We start from the raw sequence: 16,923 nt of genomic DNA, 5'->3' as shown, positions 1-16,923 counted from the left end.
GAGTAAGAAATTAAAAAAGAAATGGCTTTCATTTTTTTTATATATCTGGTAGAGAAATTTATTCATAATTATTGTCATAATTACTTAATGGTAATTTCCCATTAATATACTGACTGTTTTAATGGGTTATAATTTTTCGGTTTCTCAATATTCCCAATTATATATTTTTCCCTTCATTTATTTCAGATCTCACTGAGCATACAATGGCACTCACCCCCAATTTCTATATCTTATATCTTCGACTAGCAAGCCTGCACCCTTTTGGAATGACCGATTTAAACTCTATTTGTAGTCCTCTCCTCATCACCTCAAACCAGCGACAACATCATGAGCCACATCACAGCATTTGAAGGTCACTGCCTCATATTCCTTGAGCACTAAAAAAACAACTATTTGTATTACGAAAAATCTGCCCTGAATTATCTATCATAAAATCAGATAAATAAGAACAACATGCGGATCTCTTCCATGAGCCAAACATTTTCCTTAACAATCTTTGTACTCATTTGTACCTCAGTCAGAGCTGGAAACCCGGATGCAAAAAGACTTTATGACGACCTCTTATCTAATTATAATAAATTAGTTAGACCCGTCGTTAATGTCTCAGAAGCTGTCACTGTTCGCCTAAAACTAAAGCTTTCACAGCTGATTGATGTGGTAAGAGCTGAATGTTTATTAATAAGTATTTGTAAATTTTCTCTTGTTATCAAGGATTTGGGGCGTATTTTAATATTTTTTAACTATTCTATGGACATAACATTATAATTTATGCCAATTTATTTCATTTAAAAATAAAACGTTTTGTGTGGACAATATTTTGTAGTAAAATAGGGTGTTTTTCTATTACCACATGATTTTCAAGTTTCATTCTTATCAAAGCTTTTATACATACATATATTTTAAAAAATTATAAATTTTTGGTATAAAAATTTTAATACTCAAAAGATGAACCTTAAGTTTTAGTCGAAACTTTAATCATTTAGTGACGGCTACTTGAAGAAACCCGCTTTTTTTTGTAAAGCTATAACAAACACCACACAATGAAATAAAAAATAGATAAATCTTAAATTTTATATGCTTTCAAAATGGGAATGTGGCTTATATTAAGGCAGATATTAAGTAGAAAATATAAAAAAATTATTGACATAATAAAAACATTTATTACCTAATATATATATATATATATATTAGACTGTACCAAAATAACAAAACCGGATATTTTTTATTTTTTTCTTCTAAACAAGAAAACAACTATCAAACTTACAACAAAAATTGTCCTTAATGGACGCGTTTTGATTTGAAAATCTGTAAAATGTCGAAAAATAGGAAATTTTGGTGTTGTTCCATTGAAATTATAGATTCTAATCCAGTAACATAATTTTCATTTTATTAAGTATTATAAATAAAACGTATATTTTGCAACAATATTTTTAAGACCTTTTTCTTTTCAAAATTATAAATCAGTAAATTAGAATGAATAATTTGACATAAATGAACGACAAAAGTATATTTGATAATAATATATCAGACGCTTAGTATCAAAAAAAGAGATTTTATTAATAAAAATGAAGATAAATATCAAAATAAATACGCGTTATACGCCGTACCAAAAGATAATGTTTATATATTGGCAGCAAGTTTGGAACTAAAATAATCACTCTTCAAGGCAAGTTAGAGAAATATTGCATTAATATTGTAGCAAAAAATATATTTTATCTATAATACTTACAAAAGTTAAAATACTCTTACTAAGTCCAAATATATAATTTTAATGAAACAACATCAAAATTTCCTTTTTTTTGACATTCAACAAATTTTTCAAATCAAAACACATCCATAAAGAGCCTTTTATTTGGACGTTTGATGGTTATTTTCTTGTTTAGAGGAATAAAATACTAAATAAAAAATATTTTGTGATCCCAAATTTCCTAATTTTGTCATTACAGTACACCCTAATTTTATAATCAAAATATATTTTTGAAACTTTCTACTTTGTTCCTAAGCTTGACTCCAAAAACTTATTTTCAAAATAAGACCTTTCTCTGTTTTCTACGTAAATAATAAACATCCTGAAACTTGATGGGTATAAACTTATTTTACTTGTAAACAAATATAAGAGCTAAACAAATTACATGCTTGTTTTCAAACCATTTTTGGAATGTTGTTCTAATTAAAGATAAGCTTATAAATCCGTTTACTGGCCTCACCACCAACATTTAGTTGCATATTTAAAGTTTTACTCAACATCTTGACATGTAAAAACAGAGACTTTCCCAACAAGCGCCATATATATTTGTATTGGCTGACCCCTTGTAAGCCATAGCTAGCAGTACGCATTAGGTACATAGAAAACCCCATTGGAGTGGAGTTACGAAAAATAATTATTGGCAATAACTGTTCTTCGAACGAATGAATCTTTGGACTTTTTAGTTTATTTTCCAGAATTAATTATTTATTTGATGGAGTTGCACTGATTAAGTACTATTAAATATTATAGTATTAAAATTACATATGTGCTCTGAATTATCTTTGAAATCAATAAACATAATATATATTTCTCTCTCTAGGTGGGGCCATACATTGGACATGACCTTGGTGTATGATCAGATACATTTTACTATACGACTTTAGATTTATTATTTATCAGTCTCTTAGTCGAATTATTCAGTACTTGAACAGTCTGCATGAACATTGGGAGGTATCTTATGTTATTTAGGGGTTTCTCAATATCATATTTATATCTGTGATCTCAACAGGGCCAGACAATGTTCAAAAAGTGAAATCTCTTCTATTTTATCAGCTTAGGGTCAAGTATTTGTTTTGAAATAGAGATGTAAACTTTTAAATAGATCTCAGATCCGAGCCGTATATTTGGCACTTCTGGTTCAAAGAGTTCTAGTGTTTTTTTTTCTAGGGGAAAGTGTCTAAGAGTGAAATCCTGAGAAACAAATTTTTGAATATTGCAATCTATATTTTCACATTTTTGAATAATATTAATTTTATGTGGGTTGTTTTCCTAAAGCCCTTAAGTCCCGCTTTTTTAAAAATCCGGTACTGGAAAAAATTTAATAGCAGGTTATAACAAGTTAGTTATTTGTATATATAGTTGAGACATTTTAATTAGAATTATTGATGTATATACTGCATCATTTGCTAAGTAAGAAGGTACAACTTTATAGTGTGTAATTCATCAATATCCATCTTATTATTAATTTAATGATTTAAATATATAACTAAATTAAGCTCATATTATGAAATAATTAAATTACATGATTGATGTCTTACATTTTCAGGAGGATACAGATGTTGTTATTTGTAGGATGTGCAACTCTCCTCATTCAATTTATGTTTTTGTTGTATGATTATTATACTTTTGGTTAAGAATAAATTATGTACCTTTTGCACAGTTATAAAGAATTTTAAGATAATTTAGGATTTCAATTTGAAGCTTGTTTAGTAAACAATTTGACCAATAGTTTAGTTTGCTTTTATTTGCCGTTTTTTTACTTCCTATAAAATTGTAATAAAGATTTTTTATTGTAAATTTTAGAAATACTGCAATGTAATCCTATCCCGAACTTTTATTTTACAATAAAATCTTAAAATATGAATTTGTATTGTGATTCTTTAGAACACATAATTGTTAATTAATTCGGTCTGAATGGGCTTTTTCATAGACCAATTAAAACTGACATTTAATCTAAATCTCAGACCTTATACCAAAATTTAATAGTGTACAAACTAAGTTTTTTTAGTCTCCAAATATTGTCAAACTTTGATGGTCACGTAACATATATGTGAACTGATATTCTACCCTGTTTGAATGAGTTCAATCCACTAAAAATTTTAATGGTCTTGTGGTATACAACATTAATTATCATTAAGTGTACCTAGAATATTTAATTTTGTATATCTTCTTTTTGAGAATCAACAAGAAAAAAGAGTTATATTCATCCACATTTCTTGAGAATATCTCGTTATTTAATTACTACAACCACACTATAATTGGTGGTAGTGGTAGTTATCTAAATTTCTTCTTTGTGATAGGATTTAGATAATTGGACATAACGGATTAAACAAACCAAATAAGTAGTCAATCTAAATTACCCAATCAAGAGCAAAGAAATCAATATTACAGATTATCCACTGATATTATCTTAATCCCTCGACATTGATACCGGGAAACGATACTACTACCAATAAAGGATTGTTGAATGGTTGTGACAGGTTATAGAATGGGAACTAAGTAGAATGAAAACTAACTCCATTTTTCATTTTTCCTAAATTGAATTTTTCGGATAATAAAATATATTTATTGAACCTATATAAAAACATCAATTTGAGCTTTTGGTCCAAAGTTATAGTCGAGTATGTATTTTTACGTTCTGTACTGCCTTGAGTTCTTAAAATTTAAAGACCTTTTACTTTGAACATAAATAATATTCGTACCAAGTCATATATCTACATATCTATTTGTAACTTTTGCCGTAATATTATTGACCGACCGCCAAAAAAACAGATGCAAAAACAAAACTTTTTGAGGGAGATACTTAAATAAATTGTTTGATATTGTCTTTATTTCCTAACATTTTTTTTATTTTCTGTTCATTTCTCATAATTCTCAATAAGAAGATTTAAAAAATAATAATTTTTATTTCACTTATTGATAATGAATATTGCATCCCACAGTCTTACACCTGTCTTGTATTTTTATACTTAAAGTGTGCAAGTACAAATTGTGAAAATTTTGATTAAGATCAAATGGATTAACCTTTTTTCTAAAATGAAAAGGAGTACAATGTTCAGACTTTATCATATTTATTACTAGGTATATCTTTCTTTCTTCTTTTAAATGATTTATCTTGACTGCTACCTAGCATCGCCTCCAACCTGGGTATATAGGCATCGCAGTATTTCTTGATGAAGGCCTCGGACAAGACTGCCCACTGCTTCTCGAAGGAGAGCTTGAGTTCATACAAATTGAGATGATGGGTATCACAGGTTCTCTTTCGACTACGCCCTTAATGGAATAGTGGAGGGAGCAACAGTCAATTTTTGGCCTTTCTTGATCTAGTTGGCCTTCGTTGCTATTGAAAGCAGTTGCCAATGTCTTCATACATAAGAAGCCTCCTCCAAATCATTTACATACGTCTTCACAGCTAACTTATTAACATGGCCGTACTTCTGGTGTTTATGTTGTCCATGTCCTCCATGATCCCGATTTTCAAGAGGCCAAATTTTGCCAGGAGACCACTTAAGGCTCTGACTTGAAACCACTATTTTTTTATCTTGTAAAGAATACTTTTTGATCACCTAAAGTCCTTAATTATCTCTTCGATACTCACTTGGGAGTGGAGAAAATCAGACAAACTTTGTATTTTCACTTACAAAATGACAACTGTTGATCTTTGAAAAAAAAAATTATTGTAAAATAAAGGGAATGGTCCAAACATTTAATAACGTATCCTAGTATTTTAAAATATTCATTCTAAAACAATCTAGATTGATAAAAAGTGACACTACAATTTTTACACGCACACAGTTCACCCAACACGTAACTGTTTCAATAGTTACGTGTAAGAACTTGGGGGAAAGTGAAAAAAATTCCGAGAGAGAAATCGTAGTATTTATACAAATAACACTACATACAAATTAGTTTGAAGCAAATCTTTACTATATTATAAAGAATCATTTAGTATTTAATAAACCAAGCGAAACACAGAAAAAACAAAACATGTTGAATCAATAAAAAGTTGAGCTTTCTCCTATTAATATAATTTTCTACCTCAAAACACTTAACATTATGTCACAAAAATATGTGTGTCTTAAGTTTTATAGATCCTTTTTTTTCTTTTCAACTATTTTTACCCTTGATGAATAAGCTTAGTGACTTTCCCATATATATATATAGGTATATATGTAATAAGAGCAAAATAGGACCATCGAGTCAACAATCAAAGAAAAAGAGAAATTGTAGGAAAATAAAAAGTTTAGAGAAAAATATTTTGTTCTTTTATTTTTAACGTTTTTCTTCTTTCTGGGAATTTTTTTCTTAAGTGTGTATGTGGTATATCTGAATTTTATTTTTCAGAAAAAGAATGATTTTTTCCGTTTGTGTACATATATTAGACTTTCTCGTTTTCGGTTGATATTTTCCTCTTAGTGTATGAAGATCTTTTCCACAGGGGAATATCAAGAAACCGACTTTGGCAATGTTTTGAGGCCTCTCAAGCAATATTTTATATTGTATTGAGTACGTAAGTGATAAAAAATAGTATTTTTCAGCTTAACTAGGCCTTTTTTCAGCCTCTTGTACTGTCCCAAATATGTATGCGTTAAAATAGTGTACATTCTTTTTAGGTATTTGGTTAATTTGTTCTGGAAATTATTGTTTACATTTTTAAATGACCCGAGGGCGTTGCACTGATTGAGTATAAGTTAACTTTTAGTTATTAAAGCTCTAAAAATCTTCATTATATTTCTTAGCTTTTATATGTTGAAAATGTTAGGTAAGAAGGAAATCTTGTCCTTTGTCAAAATGTTGAGCTCTCACATGCATAGTTCATTATTTTCAACATTTTATAATCGCCACTATTTAAAAAATACTTGAATAAAATTAGACTGGATCCTATGACCACATCAACTTCTGTTATCCTAGCTTTTAATATTTCCTGTACATATAACTACATATTTGTACGACTGGCGTTAATTTGGAACAGTGATACAGAATGTGTTCAAAACTTTTTGACGGAAGGAAAAAGTTTTGCTACTTATTTCAGTGCACAACGTGTTAGTAAATAGGGATGACGTTGCAATTCGATAACACCGCCACATTTTTTTTACTGTTCATTTTATGGGATTGATGGAATTGCACTGTTTGAGAATAAGTAAACGTTAAAATATAACAATTTCTTCACCCATCTTTGAAGTCTCTTTACATTAGGCATATTTGCTTCTCAAGGAGCGAGCGAGTATCGAACCAACGCACCTTGAATTCCATAGAATAACTTCTCCAAGATACATTATCCATTAATCTATGCAGCTTCATTGTTTTTAACCATTCACCAACCCTAAGTGGACTGGGATATTATAAAAACTGAGATTAATATAAATGCATATAATTCCTTTGGATAGACATTTTATCGCCAATAGTTTTTCAGTATGCTGATAAAACATAAAATCGGAATATTTATAATTATTTATTTATCTGAATCATCCCTTGTAAGGATTTTTTGTATATTTAATTATTTGTAATCAAAGTTTAGTTAATTTAATTAATGGTTTTACTTTTAATGTCCTTCCTCTGTTTTTCCTTTTTATTTCTTAGATTTTTTATTTTTCTATGAGGATTGAATTCCCAAAATTTAGAAGATGTAATATATAATTTATGTAATTTTTTAATAACGATAAAAAAAAATGTTTTTTAATAAAATACCTAAATATATTTTGTTGAATTCCCAAACTCATGTGGTTAAGATTTTTTGAAATGTAGCTGTCAATTTATAAAATTTGAGAGAGTGTGATCTGAACAAAATCACTAGGAATGAAATTATTTTTCTGGAAATGGTAGACGATAACCTCCAAGCTCACTTTTTAAAGGAAAAAGATATGAATTTATTTTACCTTGTTGCTATTGCAAAAATATGGCAACCTGCATCAATTTCAAGATCAATGAAGTAGGATTCAGTTCGAACAGCCAAGACTGATGGTTCGTCCTACAATGCAAGACAGATAAATGATTAAAGGGCATGAATAATAAGAAACAAAATGGATCAATAAAGTACGGGAAACGTGGTTTTAATGGATTTGTCAAAGGAGAAGGTCCCTGCGTTTGGGAAGAAATGAACAAAGTTTGGACGATTTGATTATGTGGTAAAAGTTTGTGGCATGTTTACTATTGAAAAAAAAAAGCAACTGGTCAATAAACTCGGAGTTGGATCATCTGTACTAGTGCAAAATCATTTGAAAAAAACAATATAATAAAGAGTTAATAATAATATCAAAACATAATAAGAGGTTATAGGAGGTTCAGCATAATATTATGAAACAGAAAATTCTTATGTCTTAAATCAAAAAGTAATATGTTATTTAGTAACAATGACCAGTTTCGTTTTTTTTTTTTTTTAATTAAAAATCATTTATAACTGTTTTTTATCATCTGTAAATTTTGATCTCTCTATTTAAACATTGTTTTTATTTAACTATTAAAATGTCAGCAATTAGTTGTCTTATAGAAATTTACACACACTCATGTCTAAAATAGAATAAAGCTACATATCGATTCCTCATTCAATCCCTTTCATTCAACACGGAATAGTTTAAAAATATTGATCAATAACTGATTTGCTGTTTCTTTGTTTTATCAAAATATAGCACAAAAATAATGTATCTCCACTTTGTTTAACAAATAACGATAGCTCAATTATTTTTTTAATTAAACATTCAAAAGACAGTTTGCCAATTTCATATCAATCTCTTGTGTAATTGGTGAGTTATTGTGGTAAATGGGACGCTAATTTTGATATTTTGTGTTTTAATTTTGTATTGCTTCTTGATGGGAAAATAATGTTCAAGATAAGCAATGGCTTGAAAAGTGTTACAAGGACTTTGCTTCATAAATTAAATTTTTTTAAAACAAAAATAATCAATTTAAAATAAAAATAAAAACTGTGTTGTATTTATTAAGCCATGGACTATTTTGCCCATGTCCTAAGTTATATTGTAAAATTGCCAATTTAGACAAAAAATATTGATATTTTCTAACTATAATGCCCTGTATCGCACTAAAGATGCCCTGGGAAGCCTCAAACTTTGCCAAGTTAATTTATTTGGTTGTGACTAGCAGAAAATGCCTATGTGCAGAGGAAAAAACATTAACAGTCTTTTTTTATGAAGATGGTCTGTACTTATTTTTCATTTATTCATGTTTGTATATATGTGTGTACATTTTTTTATATTTATACAAGAGGAGAAAAATAAGTGAAATGTTTTGAAAAACAAAGAAAAGATACAAAATAAACATTAGTATGATGTATAATGTAAAGTAAACAAATAGAAAAATGATAAATGTTGATACTTTAGGAATATCTGGTAGGTAATTGTTATAAACTCCTTCAATTTTGTTAGTTTATATTCTTTGTGTGAAATGATGTGTTATTCAAAATTGATCTTACAAGGTAGAAAATTGTGATAAGAACGGTTACTATCACCCTTATATTACCTGCAAAAGTGTGGTTCCAACGAATAAAATTTTCAAAAAAAAATATTAGTCTATTATTTTTTTAGCAGATAACCATTATAACAATTTTAACAGGCTATGTATATATTTGGCAATATAGAAAAAAGAAATCAAAAATCAATTTTTTTTTTTTTTTGGGGGGGACCATGATAATTTGAAGGAGACAAGCTTAGCTACCTTAATGTTACATCATATCAGCTACAAACTTCTGCCACAAACGGAAGAACGAAATTAACCAGGAGTTGGACAATAATTCGTCTTATATCATTCTTCCATCCTACTCTGAGTCCAACAAGGACTTATAATTATAAATCTGCCACAAATCCTCAATCTTATATGAGAATACAAAATTGTTTATTACAGAATTGAATTCAATTGTATTTGTAGTAGAAATGGAAATTCACTCGTCAGTTATCTTATATTTATAAAGCAAAGTTTATTTCTATATATGAACGTATGTTTTGATGTTTGGGGATTTTGATTTAAGAAGATGGTTTTATTTTTAGCAGAGTATTATTATGGCTGTCACAATATCTGTATTTTACCATAAAATGATATTAAGTAGCGAACGATAAATATTATGCTATATCGATTTTTAAAATTATATGTATTGATGAAAATCGTTTGGTTTTTTGGTATGAAAAACTCTGAAAATCAACATGGTATTCCTAACATTTGGGAGTTTCTTTGAAAGGAGAGCAGCATGGCTTTTCTTACGTTTCATTTTATTATCTACAAACAGCTGTTAAGAGGGAGAAAGGAAATATTCAACGATATCAGAAACAATAACTCCAACTCTTCTCTGAGTCCGACAAGAAATTATAGTGAAGACTCTCCTTAAAAGCGTCTGTTATGAGCATACAAAAATGTTCAATCTGGGTTTGTAAATAATTGTATGTAATAGAAAAGAAAGTTCAGTCCTCAAGAATCCAATAATAATGATAAATGATTATGATAATTTGCTTATACATGCTACAATTTGTACAAATTAAAAGGAGGAGTCAATTTTTACACTCAAAATGCGCTCATTTCTTCATCCTTAAAAATAAATTTGTACGATATAGAAATTGAAAACTAAGATTACAAATGTTCTAATCGTTACAACTTTCTTACACAGGTTACATTTAAGATATAACAAATCTATAAGCAAATTGTACAATTTTATCAATTCACTCATGAAAATACTCATATTTTTACGGTTCTATTCCTATTTCATATCAATTTATTTTTAGAAAAAAGGGAAAATGAGCGCATTTGACATGTAAAAATTAACTTTTTCTTATTATCATGTACAGGGAAATTGTACAATTGTATCCCGACACGTAAAAAAAACCTAGTCTCAATTTTCTTATATTTTTTTTTTTTTTAGTTTTGAGTCTTACTCTATTGAAAGAGTACTCATGTACAAAAGTTATAAATCATCCCTTATATAATAAAATGAACACTCTTTTGTTCACTGACCTTGCACTCATCATCACCAGGGGTCTGGAAACCAATGGAAAAGTGAGGAGGTGAAAGTTGTTTTTGGGATATGAAGTTATAAATTAATAAAAAACATTTTGACGTTTTTTTTTTTTGTCATTCCAAAGTTTGTTGGTCAATAGACCCCTGCACCCCTTCTTTTGAGTTCCTACAACTTATCAGTAAATTAGGTGTATTTCTTAATTTCATTATTATATTATTTTGTACTTTAAAAGGTTATTTGAATAAGGCGATATAGTAAGAAATTGCTTAATAATAGGACAACAATAAAGTTGTATGAAATAAATTATTATTTTTTATTACATTTATTAAAGTAATTTATTTTGACAAACCCTCTATTACTTTATTTTCAAAATTAGCCCTAATTTAAAAAACAATTTTTAAGGAAATAATATAAATGATGGAGTAAAAAAAAAAAATTACATAATTAGAGTCCTTTAATCAAATCAAATTGATCACTGATCATGAAATGCAATAAAAATAGGTTGGTTAATGTCCAACAATTAACTATAATTTCATTCAATGGGTTTCCTTTTTTTCTGAACAACTTTGTCTCCCAATGCACATACACCCAAAAGCCTTTTTATCGACTATACTCTACATTTGAAAGTCAAAGAATAGTGTCAGGTGAAGAAGGAGGCAAAACATTGGTGTTGCTTGATTTATGTACTTGATTTGAAAATTGGGACCAAAAATATCTCCCTCTATTGCATATTTTTCTTTCTTCTTGTATTTGGTCTTTGGTGCCTTAGGAGGCAAGTGTATGTGGGACATGTAGTTGTTTAGTAAGTAGATATATCAAGTCTCACGAAAATTATAGTAGTTTTTTATGATTAAATTTGTTTTTCTAATGCCGTCAAATTAAATTAAATATGCTATGATTTACGTATGTTCAATTATTAAGAATATCCAAAATAGCAACCTTACATAAATGTAAAATTTTATATACAATATCCTTGAAGGGATTTAGAAGCTTGACTTAGCCAATTAAAGTTGCATTAGTGCAGTTTTTAAGCTTTTTCAAGAAGAAAAAGAGGAAATATCTAATTATAATACCCGAATCTAAAGCTACTTAAGGCAGTGTAGGGAATATATTACGTAAAGTCTCACTAATATATCGATAAAGTAGGTTAAATATATTAATCATATTGAGTATAATTGATGTTTGTCAATTGTAATAGATCAACATTTGACAATTACAGTAAATTTGTTTTCTAAAATGTAAAGAAGGCCATACAATTTTACATTACAAAATCTGTATATTTTATATCAACATTTGAATGTCGTCAATAGGCAACAAAACCACGGATCAGAGTTACCTATAAAAGTGGAAAAGTTTTAAAATTTAAACATTGATTTTGCAACAAATTGATTAGCTAAAATTAAATTGAAAGAGAATTCGCGAACATAAAGTAGTAATTTATCAAGTTTCATTATCATTTATCGTCTTAAAGTATTATGTTTCACTCTAACTACCTACATTTTTAATTTAAGACGGTTTATGTCCAACATTACATTTTTGGATGATTTTTTGGAAACTATTTCATCAAAGTATAATTTTTTTAAATATACAAAAACTTGCAAAAGATTCTAAATTGGAAATTTCTAGTCGTCAATAATATAATTTTTCTAACATACTAATATATATATAAATGCTATCTGTAATTTATAAAATATCAAGAGAAAATATTTGATATGTAATTTTGAAGATCTTAGAAGAGGAGCCGCTTTCTTATGTTTTAGTGATAAATAAATTTTTACAATGACTAAAGTGCTCATGAATGGCTTATGAATAATGATATTTTCTAGGTTTTAAAGAGTTAATTTGAAAAAAAAAACAAAAAAACTATGTGTTGTTTTCTTTACAAACAATTAGTATATTCTCTAAAAAATTAAAGAAAATTTGTATCCAAAAATCAAATATTTCTCTAAAGGGATTTATTCAACAATTGCTAATTCGATTAGTTTACGTATGCAGCCTGCCAACACAAAAGCAAAACGCAAATTGCAATTAAAGTTGAAAAAAATTATCGCCACAATATAAGAATGAAAAATTGATAGATTTTATAGTTGAAATTGAATAGTTTTATATTAAGGCCTATATACAAGTAAGTTTCTTATATTGAATAGAGGTTGAAAAATATTGTAAAATTTCTTGGAAATCTTAACTTGTTTAAACAAACTTGAATACAAAGCATTTTATGTACTCAAATATGTCTATAAAATAATAGGTTGTATATATATATATAGAAAAAATAATATTTGAATATTATCTTTCCTTAACTTTTGTTCAAATTAATTTTGAAGTTGATGCCTTACATAGACGAGTTAATTATATTGACTATCCAAGTGATTTTGTGCATTGCAATTTATTTATAAATTACTCTTTATACTTAAAAGAAATGGTTCTGTTACGATAAATTTGCAATGGATTTTAATTTAACAATCATTTAAACTTATGATACAGAAATACAATACAATTTTTATCAAAAAGATTCGAATTTATCCAATAATTACGAACAAATTTAAGATAAATTTTCTTTTTTTTGCAATGACTAATCATTTCAGTTGAATACTAAAAATAAATCCAATGGTTTATTTATATCTTATTAAAAAAATGATTTCGGTCCAATACACAACAGAAGACCAACTGATGGCCGAAATCAACTCTTGACTTAAAGCCAAGCCTTGTAAAGAACTGCTGTGCAAAGTTTCTATTCAGACTGAAACTGGTCAATAAAGGCAAAAGACGGCTTTATTGATTTAGAATGTACATAAGGTTGTCACTTTATTGTACATAGGTGCACGTCTAAAAATGAACACTCTGAAAATTGACAAATTAAATTATTTAACATGAAAGATGAGAGTCTTAGACATACGTCTATTCAATAGGGCCCCCCATGCTCTCCACTACAAACTCCAGCCTGTACTGGAACTTGCTGCACGACCTGGCAATGAAGCTCTGGACGAGGTTGGCTCACGCATTTTTTGAGGACAGACTTCAGCTGTTTCTTGGACTTGTATTGGACTCCCGACAGCATCCCCTTTAAACGCCCAAGCACTGCAAAGTCAATGAGCGAACAATCAGGCGAGTGAGGCGGCTTTTCTTAAACTTGTTGAGAAGAATCTTCGACCTTGCGAGCCGTTTATCCTTGTCTACAGGATTGAGGGCTCAACAAAGGGTTCTCTTGTAGACCTTAAGGTCAAGATCTTTCTTAACTAGCCCGTCCATGGTTCTTCTGCTGACGTTGAACTCCCTGGAGAGGCCGCAAGAGTGACCTTGCTTCTCTTGTCCTCGACATACTTTTTCATGGCAGCAACCATTTCGTCAGATGCTTTGACATAGATCTTGTAGTCGCCTCAGGAGTCCCTTTTGCTACCTAGCTGTAAACGGTGTTGCGGCTGCAGTTCAGAACCCTGGCAATTTCAGTGAAAGTTTTTCCTTGGGCGATGGAAGTTCCGAAATTTTGACTCGACGTCTCTCCATATTATCGGCTGTTGTTTCACTATTGCTAGTTAGATTTTGCTGGAGTTTTGTTTATAACTAGTCAAGACCCTTGCCCCGAAGTATACACCGGCTTCAACTCAATAAAATCACGAATATGTGCAGGTCGTAAAATTTAAAGTAGTGATCCGTTTTAGACGCGCATATCTGTATGTATAATTTTCCAAATTTTATCGTATTTTTGTAATGTAATAGTTATCGTATTTTTCACAAAAGCGTTGCATTTATGACTGAGGAGCCTATCACCAATATTAAATTTTGTTAAAACATGATTCTATATTTTTTGTTGTGTTTATATTTAAAAATATTGTTCTATTGATTTGACATGTATTGTACACATCTAAAAATAATTTAAAATATGGACAAAATAAATTTTCTCACCAGCAACATTGTACAACTATGAAATAACTTAGTTGTCTCATGTTACCTGATTAATGATGACTCCTTTTATATATTTTTTATTCACAGGAAGGCAGAAAAAATAATTCTTCTTGATTGATGAACCTTGTTCTTTATTTGAAAAAATGTAGTAATGTATATATTTTCTTTTTACACAAATAAAAAAAAATATTCATGAATGGGAGGTAAAATGGAAAATCATAATATGTTTATCGTTGGAGAGAGCGTTAATTGTAATGTTTTTTAATTAATTATTACAACATTTAAATTATAGTAAAATTAATGTACATATTATGAGGGTCCCTTAAATAAAGAGGAAACGGGATTCCCTATATATTTTAGCATTAGTATTGTTTATGGATAATGACACCAATCTTGGAAAATGGACACAAGATAGACAGAAGCATAACTGTAGAACAGAGGCCTGATAACTTTTTTTATTGTTTTCCCAAAGGAATTTGTGGGAAAATTAATTTATCCCAAACTAGTGCAGGGGCGTTCCCAGACTAATAATATTTAGGGGCTTGATTTTTCTGATATTTTTGAAAAAAAAAAATCAAAAATTCATGGCTATTCATAGAAAATATAATGTTTTTTGAAAAAAATTAAATAGTTAAATTTTCCAGAAAAGAAATTGATATATAAAATTTTTTGAAAAAAATAAATATTGATGAAACATTGGACTTATTAGTAGTGGTCAAAGAAGACGCAGTTTAGACTATAATTTTGTTTCAGAGTCTAACCTTAAAAACTGGAGTTTTAAGGAAGAGATAAGAGCTTACTCATCCACTTTCTCTTTTTTTCAATCTTTGTAAGTATTTATTCTTGTTTTCTAAATAGTTTCTCAATTCTAAGTTAATTAATTAACTAGTAAGAGTACTCTACAATGTATGGCGTTATGAGGCATCGACGAACAGACTAACGTTATTATATTAATATAAAAGATAACTTTCTATCAAATCATCAGTTATACCTTTCATTTTTAATGAGAACAAAAAACACTCAGTTACTCAATACTTACATATTCTCTCCACGCGAACAAGTGTAAAATCTTGACAAATTATTAATATGACATCATGAGCAAGGAAGTATTGTAGTCTATAGAATTTTACATGACTTAGCTTTAGCTTCATATGCTGTTTATTAAGCCTTATTGATATTTTCATTCTTATTTATATTTTATAAAATGTACTTTTTTTTCATTTTTGACCTAAGCACTTGAGGGAATTCTTTTCTTTTTTATGTACTGTTTATATACAACTCTTTCAATACAATACTCTTTTTGAATATGATTGCACACATTATCATATAGTAATTTTCTAGATCAATTATCTATACAGTACTAATATACACTCAAAATGTTGTTACGTTCAACATAGACACTTACACAAAAAAAAAAAATCTTTTACGGTTGTGATTTTTAATAGAACGATCGAATTCTGTTCTTTAAAGAAATTTAAAAGAACAATTATATCTTGATCGGTCTGCCAAAATTATCAGTCTGGATCAGTTCGATTTAAAATTTGGTCTTGACTGAATTTATAGATTAATTATTGATGCTCTTATGTGTGTTTCAAAATGGTAAATATTGTTACCATTCAATTTCGTTATATAAACTATACAGTCTTTCATAAATCATCTTTGTATCACTCATAAATCAGGCATATAATTTTACATACATGGAGGAATATCGACGTCATTTTTTTTTTTTTTTTTTTTTGCCACTTGAGTCATTTATTATTTTTCTTATATATACTTTACATAAACATATACTTAGTGTCAGTCCTTATTTATTTGGTACAGTCCAGTTCATCCTTCGATCCTTGTTCAAATGAATAAAGATCGAAGGACTGTCAGCTTTCGACCTTTGTTTATTTGCACAGATTAAAAAAAGAAAGTTGATGGACGACATCAAAGACTAAACTGTATCATTTTAAGGACTGATTTGCACTACTGAGACTGAACTCCACAGAACTGCAGTCTTTAGACCAATATAAAAACTGGCACAAAACTATAAATAAATTGTTGTTCAATTTCTTTATTTTTCTGGAACTTTTAGTACACTAAATGAATTCATCTGTTTCGGTATCTTGCCTTAACTCACTCTTTAAAAGATTGCAGCACAAATTTTACCTCTCTTGTCAATACATAACTAAAGAAACCTACGATAAGATTTATTTGTTAACACGGTTTGTCAAGTTTGTCTTACATAAAAAAAAACAATCTTATTTTTATAAACAGTCATCAGACTAACATTACAAAAAAGAGATAAAATGGATATATCCGTCACTAATAACTC

At 28.7% G+C, this 16,923-nt stretch overlaps 1 protein-coding gene across 2 annotated transcripts in view; it reads left to right on the top strand.

The window, feature by feature from the left end:
- LOC121121574 (acetylcholine receptor subunit alpha-like) overlaps window positions 1-16,923 on the top strand; it is a 199,869-nt gene that overhangs the window by 37,728 nt on the left and 145,218 nt on the right. For both annotated transcript variants that reach the window (XM_040716538.2, XM_071889852.1), the window contains exon 2: window positions 187-657. In XM_040716538.2, the coding sequence (XP_040572472.1) occupies window positions 454-657 (204 nt within the window). In that variant the 5' untranslated portion in view covers window positions 187-453. The remainder of the gene's footprint in view (window positions 1-186; window positions 658-16,923) is intronic.

Source organism: Lepeophtheirus salmonis, chromosome 7 (assembly GCF_016086655.4).
Source record: "Lepeophtheirus salmonis chromosome 7, UVic_Lsal_1.4, whole genome shotgun sequence".
NCBI lineage: Eukaryota > Metazoa > Arthropoda > Copepoda > Siphonostomatoida > Caligidae > Lepeophtheirus > Lepeophtheirus salmonis.
The sequence above is the reverse complement of the archived record's forward strand: the minus strand, read 5'-3'. Positions and strand labels throughout refer to the sequence as shown.